Source organism: Microtus ochrogaster, chromosome 6, assembly GCF_000317375.1.
Source record: "Microtus ochrogaster isolate Prairie Vole_2 chromosome 6, MicOch1.0, whole genome shotgun sequence".
In the NCBI taxonomy this organism is placed as follows: domain Eukaryota; kingdom Metazoa; phylum Chordata; class Mammalia; order Rodentia; family Cricetidae; genus Microtus; species Microtus ochrogaster.
The window spans coordinates 26,139,750-26,160,307 of NC_022013.1; the positions used below are offsets into that span (position 1 = coordinate 26,139,750).

General features: G+C 50.9%; 1 protein-coding gene and 1 long non-coding RNA gene across 7 annotated transcripts in view; one reads left to right on the top strand and one right to left on the bottom strand.

Annotated features, from left to right (window-relative positions):
* The window catches only part of Nav1 (neuron navigator 1), a 251,080-nt gene that overhangs the window by 148,852 nt on the left and 81,670 nt on the right, over positions 1-20,558 (bottom strand). For all 6 annotated transcript variants that reach the window (XM_013346729.2, XM_026779757.1, XM_026779756.1 and 3 more), the window contains one exon: positions 3,201-4,004. In XM_013346729.2, the coding sequence (XP_013202183.2) occupies positions 3,201-4,004 (804 nt within the window). The remainder of the gene's footprint in view (positions 1-3,200; positions 4,005-20,558) is intronic.
* Positions 9,229-15,378, top strand: LOC106143804. Its single transcript, XR_001228947.2, has 3 exons — positions 9,229-11,227; positions 12,818-12,969; positions 14,067-15,378. It is a non-coding gene; the product is annotated as an uncharacterized LOC106143804 (long non-coding RNA).

The window sequence follows — 20,558 nt, forward strand, 5'->3', positions numbered from 1 at the left end:
GAGCTGAATGTATGAGGGGGGTTCAACGGACTGACTTTGCTTGAATCTTTAGATGAAGGGCTGACGAGTATTATTTAGGATATAACTATAATTTTAACTTCTCTATGTTAATATAAGCACTCTTTAATCCACCCACGATGCTCACGGGGTCTACTCACTGCCCCCACCCTTATAGGATGAGCCATGGGAGGGGTCTCTTCCACTCATACATGGGGAAACTGAGTCCCAGAGGAGGAACTAGAACTTAGGACTCTTGAACAAGGATTTGGGATACTGCTTTCTGCTTTGCCCCAGAGCTGGCCTGGTGGCCTCCCTCCAGAGTCAAGACTATCTCACAGGGACTGTCAAGCTAGGGTACTGGAATTGGCTGATTTCCCCCGGGGCTCACCCTCGGCCTTCTACGTTTCAGGGGGAAGCCTAGTTACTTGGCAGCTTTCAGGTTAGGGAAGGGACAGGGAGCCTGTTTGGATCATCTGGGCCCCAGCTGAGTTTGGGGAAAGGAGCGATCAGGTTTCAGTTCATCCCCTTTATTCCAGAAAGGCTCTTATTTGGGGTTGCCAAACCTCCCTGCCACTTGTTTGGGAAGCTGGGACTGAGATGGCACCAGGGAATGTGCATAACCTGATACTGGGCCTCATGGGCAAGAGCAAAAACTCCATGACTTTAGCCCTGGGGAGATATCACAGGAGGATTCTCTCCAGACACCACTCTGCTCTACACCAAGGGCCTGTTCTCACAGCAGGCACACTTGTACAGGCCCTGGGGTGCCAGTCAGCTCTACCATCCCCCTTACTCCTGGTCAGTGTGCCTTCTACCTCATCTTCACATGGGGAAAAGGCTTGGCCTAGACACCAAATGCCCGCCTATCATATGATGCCGGAGAGTGTACCCTGGGGCATGACACCACCCTCGCTTGAGCGTCTCAGCTAGAGGCAGTACAGCGACCTCTGCCGACTTCCCACCTCTCTCCCCCAGCTGAGAGTGAAGTGCCTTAGCCCTCAGTGAGGCCTGCTCTTAAAACCGCTCGCCTGGCCCAGTACACACCACCTTCTTCAGGCCCCTCCACACCTGTGGGCTCGTCCTCCCCTTAGGTCTTCCGTGGGAGAGCTGTACCTGAGGGTTCAGGGGGAAATGCATTCTTCAGCTCAGGGGACAAGCCCTTGCATTTTGGCCTAGCATCTGCCCAGCAAGAAAGGGAGGAGTTCCCTTGTCGCCCCATAATTGTTGAGGTGTCTCATGGAAGCGTGCTTGGGGCGATGATAGCCCAGTGGGAATAAGGGACCACAGCTTGGCTTCTCTTCCCCTCCTGCCCCTAGCCAGCTCTAGGACCATCTAGCAGAGTGTCTGTGGTGACCCCTTTTGAGAAGCAACTAAGAGGCCTTTGATGGGCAGTGTAGGGAATACCCTGACTAAGAAGGGCTTGATTAGCTAACCCACCCCAAACGGAGCAAGTTCTGACCTTGAAAATGGGGCTGCGCCCCGACCTGTCCCCACACGCCTCTTCCCCTGGCCCCTTTCTCCCTCAAACCTCTCACTGTTTCAGGCTATGTTCATTCCAAGACCTCATAGCCTCACGTCTCCGTCACAATTCCGTGACTACCTTCAGAGAGGCCTCCCTTCCCAGTCGCTCTCGAAAGCACAGGCCTCCTAGTGCCAAGTACTTGGTTTTCCTTATTGTCTATCTACACTCCTTGAGGGCAGGGCCTCTGGTAGACCCAACAACAGGCAAGAGGGTGGCACTTATGCTCATCACCTCTGCATACTCCACTCCATTCCCCCACCCTTTCACTATCAAATCGGATTTGGGGGAGGGCGGCAGCTTTCTAAATGGATAAGGCTGTCTTCCTCCCTTTGCTCTTGTCCAGTTTCCTGACTGCCTCAGCAAAAGCCATCTGTGTCAGAGGCGGCATCCTTGTTCACCAGACCCTCACCACACCACAGGCGGGGATGTCTCAGAAAGACTGCAGCAGTCTGAACAGGTTTCCTTCAGCATTCTCCAGGGGCCTTGGGCCAGCATCCGCTTCTCTTCTCTCTCAGTCCATCGGGTCACTTGGACCGCCATCCTCCTCTTGGCCCCGCCCCATCACACGCTCACGACACGCCCCTTCCCAGCCCCCAGCAGAGCTAGTACTGGCCAACAAGGTACCCAGGAAGATGGGGTCCCTGGGTTCTGGCGCCTGAGGACCCACAAACCATTCCCTGCAACAAGTCCGTGCACTCAAGGTGGCTCGCAGCCGACCTCCGGCAGCCCCTGTATTGCCGGTGCAAGCTTCCGAGGCACTGTAGCCTCGTCAGGCACATCCTCCGTGTATCCCTGTTTGAGGACAGGGGCTCTACAGAAAGAAAGCACGGTTCCCGGGCTGGCTCCGGGATTTTTACTCGGACTGTTCAGGCTTGGAGAACAATGGAGCAGCTCTCCAGCTTCCTCCACCGAGGAAGCTTTGTTCCTCCCTTCCCGCCAGCTTGGCTTTCATTAGCCAAAGGGCAAAGGCTTCTCGGGAGTGTCCGCGCAAAAGCCCAGACCTTCCCCTAAAACACTTAGGGGGATGGGAGTGGTGGTTGCTTGGGGCTGAGGAAAAGGACGCATCCAGATGCGCGCAGCTGGCTGCCCGCCCGCCTCCCTGGCCCCAGACACTTCTTGTTGCCAGGTCCCCCACACCCGGGAAATCCGATTCAAGCTCCCACCCGGGATTCACAGAGGAAGTGGAGCCTCAGCTCTGCTCCAAGGACCAACTGGACCTCACATCTGCTCTCCGTACATCTGTGCTCTAGATCTGGGCCCTTACCAATGCTCTCCTAGCAATTCTGGATGCTGTATTATCCAGCGCGGACCACTCCTCAGCCAGTGTCTCTACCAACCTCCCTGTGCTTTGCCATATTAGGACTCTGGACTTGAAAATTCAGGGGAGCTAATGGTTTCTGAGAACCTAAGTCCTCCTGCCCCCATTGTCCACCCTCACACCTCCGACAGGCCACAGCAGAGCCCAGGCTCCTATCAGCGACATCTTTAAGACAAGCATTAGTCAGACACAGATGGAGGTAGGCCAGCTCTGCACATCTGGGCAGAAATGCCCCTCCGAACCTGGCCAGTGGTCAGTGTAAGAGGGAAAGGGAGGAAGCTTCGCTTTCCCCACCTCTCCTAGCAGGGAGCGGGCCAGGAGAAAACCAGGGGCGGGGTGGGGCGGGGCAGCCAGACTTACCCAGCATCTGGCTGAAGAGCAGCTGCTCCAGGTCGCCCAGCACGGTCACCACGAGCTCGGGGTCCACCTTGAGGAAGGCCCGCTCCTCCTGGCCCTTGGCTGAGGGCACAGTCCCTGAGCTCTTTTGCGCCTTAGCCTTGCTGGAAAGCAGCTCATCATCCGATTTGCCATCATCGCTCACGGCTGCCTCAGGCGCCTTGCTGAGAGGTTTGACCTCCGCATAGGGTCCGCGAGGAATCCGGCTGGGTTTGCCTAGGCTGGGCGCTAGTGGAGCCAGTGGGGTCTTGGCGCCGCCCGCAGGGCCTCCTTTGGGCTGGAAGAGCGAATGCTCTGATTTGGACAGTGTCTTGGACATTAGAGGGGCCTCTCGGCCCTTGGGCCCCAATTTGCCCAAACCCTTGGGTGCCTTGGCCATATCATCGCTCCACTCAGGTTCATACAGCTGCAGCTTTTTCTCGGAGTCCGTGAGAAACGAGAGGTTGGTGAGCGACTTCTGTTTGCGCAGGTTGGAGGTCGGTGGCCCACCGGGGACACGGCTGTCTACGCTGCCGGACTTGAAGACCTTCAGCTCAGCTGCGCTGGCCTTGGCCATACTGCAACTGCTGCCCGCCGCCGCCTTGGCGCGCTTGGGCAGCATGCCTCTGCCGTCCGCCGCGGCAACCTTTCTGCTGGCTCCCCGAGGCTCGTCCGCGCCCTCGTCGCCGCCGCTGCCGCTGCCGCCGCTCAGCTCCACCTCGGGCTGCACGCTCTTGACGCTGCTGCCCAGCATTCTGCCTGCCAGGAGCGCATGGACGATCCGCGCGTCTGCAGGCACGGGGCGGGGGAAGGAGGCGGGAGCGAGAGGAGGGGGCGGAGAGGGGGGCAGACGGAAGAAACCGCGGAGGAAGGGGAGAGGAAGGGGAGGGAGCAAGGGGGCGAGCGGAGGGCGAAGGGGGAAAGAAATGCAGGAAAGGACAGGGAAAGAAGCCCGGGAAGAGGAAAAGGCGAGGAAATAGCGGGCGATGGGGGCGGGATCGAAGGAAAAGGGGCGGGGCAGGGGGAATATAAATTAAAAAATGTAAATCAGTCAAAGGAAGGATGGGAGCCCGGAGGCTCCATCGAAGCCGGGACGTGCTGTGATGCTGGGATCTCGTCTAGGTCCCCGGGTGGCCCGATTTGTGCGAGGGCCGCGCACTCCGGGGCAGCGCCCTCACTACACTCCTCCTTCCAGCTCGTGGAGATACTGCAGGCTGCAGCTCCCGGCGAAGAAGGGGAGGGGGAAGGCGGGGAGCAAACAGGAGGAGGGGTGGAGTGTGTGCAAGGGGAGGGAGGTAGGGGAGAGAGTGTGTCTATTTCTGGCTCGGGAGGGGGAGGTGTCTGTGAGCTGAGCCCTGGGGGCACAGAAAGGATCCCACCAGTTTTTCTTCTTGCTTTCTGCAGAGAGATGAGGTATATGGTTCCCTACTGCATCTGGGAAAATGTATCTGTGGAGGAGATTAGAGGTACAGGTGAAGGTACTGAGAAAGGGTAACTGTGGACACAGGAGAAAATTGCCCTGTAGGGTCTGGGGTAGAAACCAGTAGACCCTGTGGTTCCCACACACCACCTTTAGCTTCCCCCAAGAAAACTCTCTTGCAACCTTCAGTCCTGTAGGGTACAGTTTGCCCTGAGGTAAGCCCAGAAGGTAAGGGACACAGTACAAGACAGGGTGGTTCAAACAGATTCCAGGGTTGACAGAGAAGAGGGGCTGGGATGTAAAAGGAAGGGGCAAACCCTTAGAGCAAGAATCTGAGTTCCCATTCCACTTGATCACATGACCTTGTCAAAGTCATTGAAGCTCTCTTGCTGTCTCCTACAGGGGTTTATAATACTAGCTTCATAGGTAACGGAGCTTTGGAAACCTAAGGACTCAGAAGAGACTTAGCATCCATCCTTTAGCAGAGACAGAACCAATGAAAAAGATCCTGGATATGTCTATCCCATCAGTGTAGCTCTCCAAGTGCCATACTCGTCCAGAGGAGGTGTTAATGGTTAAAGGGCTCTGAGGCCTGAATGCTAGACACTAGGTACTGACCAGAGCCCATGATACTCTCCTCCACCCCAGGATAACTTTCTCCATCCCAGGGCTGGATTGAGAGTCTTTCTAGGACAGGGACTGGAGCAGAGAGACCATGTCTAGCACAGTGCTGAGAATTGGAGGTTACTGGGCAGAGACGTGTTTGACAAGGGCAGTGGACTTTCAGCTGGCCTTAGAGATCCAAAGAAAGATGGAAATCCTGGCCTCCAGGAAATACAAGGCACACAACTCAGGACTTGGGGAAATAACTTTGTCCCTGTGAAAATGAAGTGTCACACGTTTATCTCAGGAAGGCAGGCATGGGTGTGCGTTCTAATTACAGGGATGACAAGAGGCAATGCCTCCAAGGAGCAAGGGAAGAGAGCTGGGTGCAGAGATTGGCCAGGCAACCAGTGATCAGAGGCCCTAAGTCCAGATCTTAGGAAGCTCAGAGGTAGAGTCAAGACTGTGAGTTCATGTAGGAAACAAGCAATTTGAAGCTGGCCAAAGGACTGTTGAGTAGCACCCCTGTAGAACATGACCAGGCATAGAGGTGGCCACAGGACACACAAATCCTCAAGCTTCTCCCTGGAATAAGCTTCTAGTTCAAGCAAGAGAGAGAGTGTGTCTCTGATCCCACAGACTACTTGTAACAGTGTCACAAACAACTGGAACTTGAGATCCTCCTGCCTCAGCCCTCTGAGTGCTTGGATCGTAGATACTCCAGTTTTTATTCTTATCCATTTGTCATTCTGTAATTTAATCAAGATTTCCCAGATTCAAACACATGGGAATGTTACTTTCTCTAGAAATTGCAATTTGGGAAAGCATACCTGTGGACTGATTTACCCAGTTCTCAGTTGTTGTTGATATTTTTCCCCTGCATATAAATTCATCTCCGTCTTAGCTAACAAAATTGAGCAATACTATGTCCATCTACTGATGTCTACTACTGCAGCCCAAATGCCTGGCTTACCCTGAGCCCTCATCTCTGGTGTGGTATCTGTAGTGCAGCCTTCAGCATTTCATGAAACCCGAGTTTACGTGTTGTTCTGTCCACCTGCGTTTCCTTTGCTCCGGATGCCTCCTGCCCCTGGGACCTGACCTTCCTTCCACCATGGTTGTCTCATTCCCTCATTTGATATTTGGTGTGTTAGCTTAGTTCTTCCTCTTCTCTGTATCCTCTTTGTTCCTCTGTGTCTTCTCTCATGGGATAGCTTATTTCCCAAATCTCAAGTCCCTTTTCCTCCTTCAATAAACAGCCCCTGAAATTCTGCTTCTCTTTAGAAGAAGATAGCGCAGCTAAAGGAAAGGTCGCTCCTTCGAATTTTGGCTAAAACCTGTTCTTATCAGAAGAGAGGCAGCGCCCCTTCCTACCCTCTAAGTCTGGATCCCTCTCCCTCCCACACAGCACATCACCTGTCGGTTTCTGAGAAGTAAAATACTATCTATGCACGATGTCGTGAATTAACTCACGGCCAGTCCCCCTCCCATCTTTAAAAGGTCTTTAGCCATGGCCAGGTGGTGGTCCCTTTAAACATTAGCTTGGCATCTTGGAATACCCAAGGCTCCCTAGTACCACCTCTACCTCTCTCACTCTTTTTTATTCTTTTCACATCCCCTGAGTCCAACCATCCTCTTCTGTAGTGAGAATACTCTGCTGCCGTGGCAACAGCCATTCTGGCATCCGTCGATAAAGCGGAGACGTACAGAGCCTTTCCTACAGTGATTCCTGAAAAGAGGGAGTTCTGCCATGTCATACCATCCCCATGATCAACCCTGAGCCCCTCCTACTCAGCCATTTCCTCCTTCGCTACCCTGCAAAAATGCCGGGGCTCAAGTGGTTCACTGCTTAGAGACCAGTGGTCATCCAGGGATGGCAAGATGAGGGAGAGAGTGGGCTGGGCAGATGGAGGGTGCTGATGATGTCAGTAACGTTCTGTGAGGTCTGGCTCCTGTCAGTTCCTACTGGAGAGGTGGGGAAAGAGGCTGGTTTGGAATCACTTATATCTTCAGTTGCTCGAGCTCCTAAAACAAGCAAACAACCCCACTTCTGCCAGTTTCTGTACTGGAAATAGGTTGTGTAATTTGACCATATTTGTTGACTAATATCTTGAGGCGATTTGAGGAATGAAGATGTAGGCACTGGGCCAGGGAAAGACATGCTGTGGGACTTTACGTTCTCACATCCCCCCCATGACTGGAAATGATGTAACCCAGGGTGAGGGGGCGGTGGTCTGGGGCTCTGCCTGGTGGGGTAGTGTTAGCTGGAGGAAAGGCAGAAGAAGAGAGATGAAGTTAGAAATGAGAGCTAGACTGTTCCTGCCCTGATGACCTTGAAAGGTAACCTTGGGAGAAGGGACTGTGAGGGAGAGAGGAGTGGGCAGAGGAGTCCACACTTTGCTCCCCACATAGCACAGGACAGAGTTTGGGGGCCATCACTCTTGTTTCTGTGCCCACAGTCAGGATCCGGGGAACAAGGACTAGAGACACAACCATGTGACTGCAAGGCTAGCCTACCCATCCTGGGCTAGTGCTGGGGCTGCCATCAACCCCAAAGAGTAGTGAAAGCTAAAGGCTTTCTGGGCTCATCCTCCTGTGATGACCCTTCTTGCCACTTCCCCGAAAAGATTCTGACACCTCTATCTCTCTCTATAGAATGTCCATTATCTGTTGCCCCCCCCAACTTCATTCTACCAGGTCATTTCACTATGTCACTCTGCCCCTCGGTGGGGACTTCAGGATGTGAGCAAGGCCATGCTAGGTGCTGTGGAAATAGTTGATGTTTAAACAAGTCTCTAGAAAGCCCCGCCCCCCCACTCATTGCTCATAATGTGTTAGGTCAGCTGGGATAGAATCTAGGGGATTTAGCAGAACACAAACTAAAACATGCATGTCCTTGTGGAGTTTATATTCAAATGGGAAAGATAGCAAATTAGCTAGAGATACCAGCTACTTGAAAGCACTAAGGAGGGGCCAGCAAGATAGCTCAGTGGCTAAGCAAACTTGCCACTAAGCTTGACAACCTTGGTTCCATTCCCAGAACCCACATGGCAGAACTGACTCCTGAAAGTTGTCCTCTGAGCTCCCACAGACAAAAGAAACATTTTAAAAAACGTGAAAGAGGGGGCTGGAGAGATGGCTCAGTGGTTAAGAGCATTGCCTGATCTTCCAAAGGTCATGAGTTCAATTCCCGGCAACCACATGGTGGCTCACAACAATCTGTAACGAGAGCTGCTGCCCTCTTCTGGCCTGCAGGCACACACAGACAGAATATATTGTATACATAATAAATAAATAAATAAATAAATAAATAAATAAATAAATAAATAAATAAATAAATATTAAAAAATGTGAAGGAGAAAAAATGGAAATAAAAATTCCTGGTATATTTGAAAGACAACGAGGAAGATAAAAGGTTGGAGAGAAGAGAAGGAGAAAAAATGGAAATAAAAATTCCTGGTATATTTGAAAGACAACGAGGAAGATAAAAGGTTGGAGAGAAGACGGGAGGGAAGCTGCAGGAAGTGGATGAGAGATATAAGGGCAGGCATGGCACGGAGGGCCTTGTAGGTCCTCATATAAGGGTTACTTGGAATAACACTCGCAGGTCAGGGAGAGACCTGCCTTCCCCTGGGGAAAGATCCTTTGAGTCTTAGGTGGAAGCACATTTTTGGGGTCATTGGCTAAAGTGGTGAATCCAGTGGAAAGATGATGGCAGTGAGGGGGTGGCCATGAGAAATGGTCAGCCATGGTATACACTGGAGCCCTTAGAACTCGCTCTTCGGCTAAATATGGGTAAGTGGGAGAGAAAGGGATCAAGGCTATTTCCCCCAATGTTTTTGGCCCTTACAACTCTTGCATTTCTCTATTTTTCTTTGTTTTGGTTTTGGTTTGTTTGGTTTTTGTTTGTCAAGACACAGGCTTTCTCTGTGTAGTCCTAGCTGTCCTGGAACTCGCTCTGTAGACCATGCTGTCCTTGAACTCAGACATCTGCCTGTTTGTTGTGTACCACCACAGGCTTTCTTTTGTTGTTGTTGTTGTTAAAAATAAGTTCTCACCAGGCTAGCGCTGAACTTAATCTCCTCATGCTTTAATGTTTTCTGAATGCTGAGATTGCACGTGTGTCATCAAACCCAGTTCCCCTCAACCCCTTGTGAAGGAGAATGCTGCTCCTTTAAGGATGGCACCCCGACTCTCTCCACAGTTCACTGCAGCCTCTGTCATGATTTCCTAACATCTCGGCCATAATTCATTTATTCGTGTTTCTCAAGAATCCATTTTTTTGGTTGAACTTGTCCTCAAAGGCCATCAGAGTCCTCTGCGCATAGTGGGCTCTCAGGAATATTTGGTGAATGACGACTGATTAATGAATGAATGCGTGACTCAGAACAGATGTGTGGGGCCTGTAAACAGGGGTGACCTCTCAGTACCCTGTGGTGAGAGACAGCACAGCTGGAGTGGAGAGTGGAAGCCATGCCTCTGGGAGAGCAGCCCGGCAACATCTTTTCTCACTTCTCTGTAGCCCCAGGACAGGAGGAGGCCACTGACCCTGTCCTTGTCCCGTTCACAGGAAACTCCATATCTTCAGGGAATGACCTTGGGACATCTAGCTATGAGACTACTTCATGCCCCCAAACTTCTGTTGTATTCAGAGGCACAGGGAAGCTTTGCCGCATTTCGGAACAGAAGGGGCAAGCATGTCCAAGGTGTTCTCACAGCCCAGTCTGTCTGGTACACGTATTAGCACGAAACTAGGACCAGAGTCTACCATGTACTCCTGTGTGCATAGGAAAAGTTAATAACAGACACAGTGATGTCGCACAACACCCCGGCTTGCTTGTACCTACAGGAAGTCCTCTTAGATTGGTTTACTCCCTGCCTACTAGGGAAAATGAGGCTTGGCAAGCTGAAAGCTGGTAACAGAACCAGGGTTGTAGACCTTAGTCAACCCACACCCTGCCCCTGCCCCAGTCCCAAGAGGACAGAAATGGGATCAACCCTAAGCCGTGCACACTTTCCTTAGAACTCCCAGTGGCATGGCCTTCTTCTCCTCTGACTGGATAGGGCGGTGCATGGAGGGCCGAGGAGGCTTGGAGAAGAAAACCAAGTCATTTCTTGTCACACAAAGTCACAGGACATAAAGACAACTAGACATCTCCTTAAGTCTGGGGAGGCATTGACCCTCTTCCAGAGGTCTGGAGAACCTGAGGTAACAGAGGCTGAGGCCTGTTCAAGAGAGCCTGCTCCAGATCTGGTGTGGAAGGGCAGAGGACAGGCCCCTCCTCCAGCCACAGGCTCCTTAGGGACCCCAGGGCTACAATGGCTGGGTCTTAGCAGAATCTGGCTCAGGGCTGGGCTGCTGTTGCTTGTTCTTGTCAGGTGTTCTGGGCCTCGTGCCTGAGCGTGAGGGGCCTTTCTTCCTGGTGGCTGGTTCTTGAAGGGCTGTCCAGGAAGTGGAGGTGTGGTCTCAGGACCTGCAGGCATGGAGGTCCTCCTCCCCTCATAGCTACAGCTCTGTGATCCCAAGAGGAGTTCTCTAACTTGGTGGTCTGGATGGCCTTTCAGGAAGGACCACCCCAATCTCTGGGGCCTAGCTGCCACACAGGCCTGTGCTGATCAATATACAAGCTCTACACAGCTCTTACCTCATCTCCTGGCAACTGTGCCCCTTACTGCTCCCCTACTTGCCTCTGTCCAGATCTGACTCCACCCCTGTACCTTTGCTTTGCCTGGCCTTTCTCTGTATGCATTCAGGTCCAGTGCATCGCGCAAGGCCTCCTTGCTCAACCCTCCTTGACTGCATCACACAACTTTGGGCTTTTCCTGCCTTCTGATTGTAGTTGAGGGCTATGTAGTCATATTCTGCTTACTTGCATCACGGCCAGGTCCTCTTCCACCAACAATGAATTGAAAGCCTCCTACATAAGGCAGATGGTGATGACACACTGAGGCTTGCTGAACCGAGGGCAGCAGATCCTGCAGGAACCAGGTACTGGGGCCCTCTTACATATATTATATAGTACCTTATTTCATAAACCCTATGAGTCAGGGAGTCTCATCATAAAACTTCATTTTATGGAGTAAGAAACTTTCCCAAGACCATATTGTGGGTACCCGAGATAATGAGAGATTGAATACCATTCTGTTGTGGGGGACTATCCCGTGGACAGAGGAAGTGGCATACAGTACAGCCAGTCTCTTGTCTCAGCTTCATCAACTCTGTCCTCCTCAATCCCAGTGACCCTAACAGACCCACAAGCTTGAGATTAGGGTTTACTTTGGACTTGCTACATGGCGTTAGATTCCTGTTTCCTCTGTACCTCCAAGGGTCCTGTAAATTACATATGGCGAGAGGGAGAGGGTATGGAATCTCCACTTTCTCTGCTCTGAGGAATCCCGGAGGGAAAAGTATGGAGAAATACCTAATCTAGGGCACGCTGTCTGAAACTGTACCCATTTGAAACCACATCCCCTTGCTTCTCTGGTCAACTAGAAGTCCAGGTGTTTCCACGTGTTTGTGTCCTATACATCACTGTGGCAACTGCCCCCCCCCCCAGCTACCATGGTCCTTGCACACTGAGCCTCAGATGAGCTCCGTACCACCTAGATTACATGGTCCACAGACCAAGACCAGCCTAGATTGGTTGTCATGGCAACTATGGGCATGAGATAGGAAACTTCAGGCAAGCAAAGGGAGAGTGGAGAAAGAGAGAGAGAGAGAGAGCGAGAGAGAGGGAGAGAGAGAGCGAGCAAGCGAGTGAGCGAGAAAATATATTCAGATATTCAGTAGAAACAGGCAAACTACTTGTGTGAGCATGTATCTTCTTTTTTTTTTTTTAAATGGTCTAACCCAGAATCAAAGCAGATACTCCATGCAGAGTCTCACAGCGCTGAATCACAAGGTTACATGGGACCTTGGAGATAGTCTTATGCAATATTTTCCCTCATGGACTAACTGACCTATTTGTAATAAACCCTATTGCCTCAGTGAGGGCCAAACAAACCCCCAAAACAGAGGGAAAACACAAGGCCACAGCTGAGGTTGTCTTGCCAACCCATTTGATGACATTCTACCACAAAAAATAACTTTGTGATCTGTATCCACAGACCAGATTTAGGAGGTCAGTAGACCGAGTCACTGAATATCAGCCACATGTCCAGATGGTAGCCATTTGCCTCGGAGACATAATGTCCATTGGTTTCTTAAGGAGGTTCTGGAGCCTCAAACAGTTAAAGATAACTGTATGCATACAGAAACCATAACCCACCTTAACAGGATAGAGACACCTGGGCAAGCACTGCCCAGAGAGAAGTCACTTCCACTCTGTGACTGCTCTCACTGGCCCACTGACACCTCTGTGCTTTATTAGAGTTTTTGCTACGTTTCTCAATAAGACACAGCATTCAACAGAGGGCTGCCATGGATTCATATTTCGATTATTTTTAACCGGTATCACTGGCAATTACTTGGCACAGAAAAATAGCTCTGCAAATCCTCGAAATAGTTCCGGGAGCAGTGGGTGGGGCTTTGAGAGCCAAGAAGAGAACTTCACCTTCTCAGAGCCTGCTTTATCCGCAGGAGCTTGCCGCTTCAGCACTTCCTCCTGCCTCCTCCACATGAATCCAACCTCTGCAGCAGGAAGGATGCAGTGAGCTCACCATGGATGTCCTGCTCCTGGCTGGACCAGTTTAGTATGGAGACTCAGGCTCCACATTCCCTGCTTCAGTCCCGTGAGTTCTTCTCGGAAGTTCCCTTAGCTCTTTTACCCTGCAGAATACCCTCATTTCCTAGTTCAACCCTCACTGGCAGTGGGATCCTTAAAAAAGTACAGCCTGGTGTGGTGGCTCATGTCTTTAATTCCAGCACTTGGGAGGCAAAGGCAGGCAGGTCTCTGTGAGTTCCAGGACAGCCCGGTCTATCTACATAGCAAGTTTCTGACTGCCAGTGCTACATTTTGAGACCCTGTCTTGAAAACAAAACAAAAGAAGGTATAGCCAGGTATTTCTTGATTTTTTCCCCCTGTCCCAGGGCTTTTCCCGCTCTGGGATGAGTGACCTGGAACTCACTGGCCCTACCTTAGTTTTCTCTGAAGTCTGGGACTCCTTTCTGCTCAGGGCCACACATAGGATGGAAGACAAAGCCTACCATCCTGGCTCTTGTGTCTGCTACCTTATGTGCGGAAGGTACCTGCCCTTGAGCTCCATCTGTATGAGTAGCCAGCCTAAAGGGGGCAGAGCCAGGGACTCTAATCCTCTTGCCAAAGGGGTCGTGTGGGATATGGTTTCTGTGAGGTACTGGGCTTTCCAGAAAGATCACAGTATAGAAATACTAAGGAAGGCCGGGCGATGGTGGCGCACGCCTTTAATCCCAGCACTCGGGAGGCAGAGGCAGGCGGATCTCTGTTAGTTTGAGACCAGCCTGGTCTACAGAGCCAGTTCCAGGACAGGCTCCAAAGCCACAGCGAAACCCTGTCCCGAAAAACCAAAAAAAAAAAAAAAGGAAAGAAAAGAAATACTAAGGAGGCTGGGCAGCCTTCTCTGGGCAAGACAGAGGCCAGTCTGGGGGAGATTCCTAAGAATCGGGCCATCTCTTATGGTCAGGCCTTCCCCATGGACTACTAGCCCACAGTAGCTAACAGAGGTCTGGGTTTGGGTGGGGGAGCTGAAGCAGCTGTCTGCCGTTAGAGATTGAATCTCCCTGCAGCCATCAGGATGAAGGCAAGTCCGAGATAGACAGGACCCCGGGATGAGGACAGGGGTATAGTCCCCAGGAACAGCACAGAGGAACGTGTGTCGCTAACCCATCTGCTTTCTATTCATCTTTCCAGGAACAAGAACTGCGGATGAAGGGGGATGGCCCGAGACTCCTTGTGGTGGTGTCAACCTGACAAAAACCTAGAATCCCCTGGGAGACAGGCCCCTGGACATACTCACGGGGTACGGGAAGAGCCACCTTCATTGTGGGCAGGAGATCCTGGACTGTATAGGTAGCTGCAGGGAGGGCCGAGCATAAGCGTGCATGCATTCATCGCTCTCCGGTAACTGCTTCCACTCCTGATGGCTCAGCTTCTCCGTCCTGATCGACTGTAACCCTAACTGTGGCCCTGCTGTTGCTTGTTGTTTCCGGGGTGTCATGAAGCTAGAGCTCTGCCCCTTACCTCTGGGACAGGGCACAAAGTCAGAGCTGAAACATTTCCAGGATGCCCTGTGGAACCTGTGCAGCTGCCTAGGCTCTGTGTCGAGCAGCTCCGACAGCATCGTAAACCCTGACTATACCTTCTTTTGTTTTGTTTTTTATTTATTTTTTTGAGACAGGGTCTCAATATGTAGCACTGGCTAGAAGCTTTTGCCTATTTTGTTCAAACTTCTAAAACGTACCTGGCACACAGTAAGTGTTTAATAAAGATTGATGGTGAACACTTCTGGAGCTGGGCAGGCTGAGGCTTTGGTTTCCTTAGTGCAGCAGAAAACAGGGAAACCAGGCACTCTCAACCCTACGTGTTGGAGTTGGAAAACTCAAAGTGGCAGATGCTGTGCAGAGCGACTCACACACCTGCAGGAGGAGGAACATGGGGCGGGTCTGGCCCAGGGCAACCGTGGCAAAGGGGACTTCCGGCTGCCCAGCCTCTGCAGCTCTTGATATTTGCTAAAACTGTTCCTACTGGGTTCAATTTACTCTGCAGATAAATCTCATTGCCAGCCAAATGCCGTCAGGAGGAGTCACTCAGTCTTCTCGCTCCCCACTCCCCGCTCCAAGGCGGCAGCATCCAGATCCCTCTCTTTCTATTTCAGTCCCTCTGGCAGCATACCTCAGATGACCTCCCTCCTCCAGCCTCTTCCTTTGGGCCCCTCACAGAGCCTGGCTTAGTTATATTAGCCATCCTATTGCTTCTTCCTCAGCCACTGCCCCCTCTCTGGGCTCGACACATCTTCTTCTTCACCGAGGTCATAGCGTGCATGGCTAAGGGTGTGGCCACCAAAGACGGGCTGCCTGAGTTCAAATCCTGAATGGACCAAGTTGGGTGAATCCTTTAACTGCTCTGTGCCACAGTTTCCCCCTCCGTAAGGTGGGGTGATGAGGACAGTTTTCTTGATAAGGAATGTATTTTATATGAGCATATATTAAATAATAGCTATGCATCGGGCTCTCTTCTACAAACTTTTCCTGTGGAAGCACTTAATTCCCACAAACCCCTAGGGGAAGGTTTATTTATTAATTCACTCGTTTATTTAAAACTAATTTTAAAAACACGGTCTCTTATAGCCCCCACTGGCCTTGAACTCACTCTTTAGGCAAGGATGACCTTGAACTCCCAATCTTCCTGAAAATACAGGTGTTAGCCGCCATGCCCTGCTGCAGAAAGTATCTCTATTATTATTACAACTGAGGTAACAGAGGCACAGAGAGATTTAGTATCTTCTCCCATGCTGTGCAACCAGAGTGGGGAGCTGAGAAGCAAGCCAGACTCCAGCCCTCGTGCATTTGTTGGAAGGATTAAATATGCTTATAATAATGCCTGCTTTACAGAAAGCCACAATAAGTCTCAGCTGCCACTACAAGTGTTTATGCCCTCCTACCCTAACTCTTGGAAGCCTACTTGGTCCCAGATGGCTGTTGTGTTTATGTAAAAAGGCTCCTTCTGAGCTCAAGCCACACTGTAGCCTCCTCTGCCCCATTAGGGACACAGCCCTGCAGTACAACAAATAGCATCCACTCTATACATGCTCTGTTTTCTGGTCAATTGTCTGCATGTCTCTCTCCACGGATGGCTGGGACATCCGGCTTATCCTGGCTGAGAAGTCCCCAGAGGACAGGAAACGCAGCAGTGTGAACTCAGCATGAAATCAAATGGGTCTAGAGTGCCAGCGGTGCCAGCTACATCCTGGGGCCTGCTAGAGTAGAGGGAGATGGTGGCAAGGTGTGTGGCTCGGTGACCCTGTTTCCTTCCCGGCCACTTGGCCGGGGTCTACCGCAATTGGCCTGAGCTTGGACCATGTGAGTCCTGGTGGCAGATGGAAAGGAAAGGGGATGAGAGGAGAAGGGCATGAGCTGCAGACAAGCAGGGCTCAAATCCTGACACAGCCCGGAGCTGCGAGTCTTCAGACAGGCTTCAGAGCCTCCCAGAGCCTGCGGTTTTTCCTTTCTAACAGCACTAAGACCGCTGTTGCAGAGCCACACTGTATTCACAAAGAACTTTGTATAAGAAGCACCTACTGTGTGCTTACACATAGTAGGCTTCAATAAATGGTGGCCATCTTTATCACTTGCTGTCTTAGCATTTGGGAAATTGGGGGGGCAATGGTGCTAGTTTAAGTCCATCTGCTGACTCAGCATCAATCATGAGCCTAAAGCTGATCCCTCCTGGGCAGAATGAGGCCAAGGTGGACGGAACTACAAGGTCTACTGGAGCTTTTACTCACTATGTTCTTTGATGCTTGCTCTCGCCTCTGTGCTGCAGCCATGAGCTCAGAACAATGTCTTCATGCTCTCCCCGAGAGCACGGCACTCATACCTCACTCTTACCCCAGACTAAGTCCTAGCAGATATGCCGCATTTCTCCGCGTTTCTTAGAATGAGCACTCTATGCTCCCGTCCACGAGACATGAACTTGTGGCTTAAAGACAGAGTCTGCTCACCAAGGGAAAAGACAAGGACCAGAAGTAAACTCTCCCAGCAGGAGGCCAACTGCACAGTCCTCTCCTGGTCTATGTGTTTATCAACCCTCATATGAGAAGGAGGCGGGGAGGAGGCTCTGGCTGGCTCCCCAGTGACATGTGTTTCTCTGAGAGAAGATCCCTTCAGTGTGTGTCCACTTAGCACTCATTCAAACGTGCCACAAAGTGGAAGTAATTAAGGAATCCATGTAAACCTCAAGGCAACCCTTTCTAGTCCTGTACACGGCCTCACTCACACATGTGGCCATGTGGCAGCGTCAGCCCTGGTTTCCTTGCCTCTTCAAATTAAGATCTGATGACGACCTTGCAGAGAGAGCTGTGCTGAGTGTGAGCAGATGGGCTTAATGCCAAGTTGTCCCTGGAAGAGCCAGGGGACCCTGGGATAGTAGGGGAATGCAGAAAAGCACCTGTGGACTAGAGTCTTAGACTCTTGCCCCCAGGGCCAAAGCAGAAGGAACAGCTGGCTGTGGACAGTCTTTGGCACACATAAAGGCCATTCCCAACACCCCAGCATGGTGGCAAGACATCATGGGAAAATTTCTTCTTGCTATATAAAGATTATAAAGTGTTCGTTTGGACTCTGTTCCAGGCAGAAAGAACTCTTTGGCATTCTCCTTCTCTCTCCCTTCTAGGACCCTGCACCTCCCCCGTGCTTATGAGAAGAGCAGAGAAAGCCTGGTGGCTTCTACTTAGTTGGGAGAGGAAACCGGGCTCACAGGGGAGACATGGGCAACAGACTGCTCACTCTGGATTCCTTGCTCATCAAACAGGGAATTCACCAACAGTCTGAGCCTAAAGGAAACTCTCCTATTTCCCACATATTAGTATTAAATCTAATTAAAATTAGGATTAAATCTGATTTAAATTAGTATTAAAACCAGGAAATAACCTGGAGATGATGGCGCATACCTTTAATCCCAGCACTCAGGAGGCAGAAGCAGGCGGATCTCTGAGTCTGAGGCTGGCCTGGTCTACATAGTGAGTTCTGGGACAGCCAAGGCTACACAGAGAAACCCTGTCTCAAAAATGAAACCAAAAACAAAAGAAAAAAAAAGAAAAGAAGAAGAAGTAGCAATGAGCCCACTGTCCCATGTGAAGTGGGGTCCACTGCAGCCTGCTCTATGCATACCTAATACAGTCAACTGCTTTGTCAACAGGTATGGGCAGGACACTGGGTGGGACTTCAGAGACACCAACAAAAGGGTTTGCAGAGCCACCCCCTATACTGTGAGCTCCTGGAGAGCAGATCAAAGCCCCCCTCCTCTTCTGCAGTGCTAACAGTGTTTGTTTGGCACAGAGCAAATGCTCACTGGGCACTTGCTGACTGAGTAGTGAACGCACGAGTGAGAGACTAACAACACATCTCGAGTGAGTTAGGAAGCAAAAGGGCAAAACAGAGCAGAAACTTTATGGTTGTCATTCTTCCTCTCCTCCCTATCTTCTTCAAGCTCAGTAAAGCCTAGGGCCCCTTACAAAGAAGGCATATCCTAACTTTCTCTCCATCTATCAGATCAAAGAGCTCAGTGGATCCTCAGCAGAGATGTGTCTGTCACCATGACAACCAGCGAGGACCACAACACAGGCAGCGCCATGAACCTTGATCCCCTTCCCTTGGTATCTTGGGGGAGACTGGCGCTTCCCATTGTTCTGTGTGAAACCCACCTCTAGAGTTCAAGGCTTCTTGCCTCCCCACACACGGACCCCCTAACCTGGGATCTGGAGGACCATTTTCAAATCTGACTGGTAAGGGTGCTCTCCAAGATAGCAAGTTCAAGGGTTCCTAGTGTCAGCCTGCAGCAGACATGAAAAGCAAAAGTCCTCTTCCCCAGCTCATGGGGTCATAATTAGGAAGGAGCGCCTGGCTAGGTGGATGGAGATCATTAGCCTAACAATGTGGTATACACATAAGGAAGCCATTACGCTAACAAAACTGCAAATGTAAAAATAGAGCCGCACATAGTTTCCTGGTTACCGCATTCTATTCTGATGCTTTGTCAGCGCCTGTGAAATTCAGTTCGCTTTTGTCCCCTGCCGTGCCCTGCTCCCACTGCATGTATGCTATTGTGGGAGGAGATGGTTACCCTTTAAATGCCCGGGCCTTGCCCCAGGACTGTCCTCTGCAAGGCCTGCTGTAAGTGAGTGCGGCGGCCCTGCAGTTGCTCCAAGATCACTGCTGTTGAGCTCTGTAGAGATGGCTCCGAAGGGCCAGTTCACCTACCTTCCCACCCAACGGGGAAGACACAATGATGTGCTATCACTGTCAAATGATGTCAAGGCCAGGCTGTGAGCTAACCTCACATTTTGCCCACTGGAGCAAAGCACAGAGATAAAGGTATAAGACTAACCTTCTGGACAGGCTTGGGCCTTCTGAGCAAGTTTATTACGGACTGACGGTGTCAGAGGTATAGGATTTGTCTGGCATGCATGGGCCCATGGGTTTACTCCTCAGCACCGCAAACAAAATCAAGTTTGTTTTGCCAGAGCAAATTTCCCTTGGCCTATGATGCTGACAGATAGAGTGTGTTCCCCGGGTGTGCTGTCACATGTAGTTTGGTGCATACGCTGCTGAATTTTACAGCTTATTTTTATTTTTTAATATTGCTAGGAAATCAATCAATACATAGACCTAAACGCTATGCAGAGTGTAGAATATGACTCTCTTAGGTCCTAGCCAGTGGGTCCCAAGGCACTCATCAAGGGACACTGGACACCCAAGGACATACTTGGAAGAGGCATATTACTGAATTTGAATTCTAGGGTCTACTCGGTCAGTCTGGGGTCTTTGGGTTTGTTAGCAGCATAGGTGTTCTGGGTGACACTGTGACTGCAGGGTGACCCGGGGAAGGAGACAGGTGTGGGAGTGGCTTATTAAGAGTGTTCCTGGGCGTGAAGCAGGGGTCAGGAAGTTGGGCAGGTAGTTATGGACTGCCACCCGGGCTCCCAGCACCTTCGCATTGAACTTGGGCTTCACCACAACCTGGCTGTCACTCTCCCTGCTCGTCACCTTTCTATTGTGATCTCCCTGTGACACACCCAGAGATTCTCACAATCTGAGCACTGGACACACATGACAGTGGCCCCTCATGGCCACCTTCCTAGCCTGACCCTGAGGTGCTCTTGGACTTGACAGCTTTACCTTGAGTTGAGTCAAGCATGGAAGAAATTATCAGGACAGTTCACAAGTTAGTTAGATCTCATTGTCATGAGACAGACCTGAGGGCCAGGGAGATGGCTCTGCAGGTAAAGGCACTTGTTATCAAGGCTGATGATTGAGATCCGTCCTGGAACTCATATGATGGAAGGAGAGGACCAATTCTTACAAGTTGTCCTCTGACCTCCACATGTGCCCTGACACCTGTAACACACACACACACACACACATACACACACACACATACACATACACACACACACACACACATACACACACACATACACACACATACACACACACACACACATACACACATACACACACACATACACACACACACACATACACACATACACACACACACGCACACACACATACACATACACACACATACACACACACACATACACACATACACATACACACACACACACATACACATACACACACACATACACACACACATACACACACACATACACACACACAC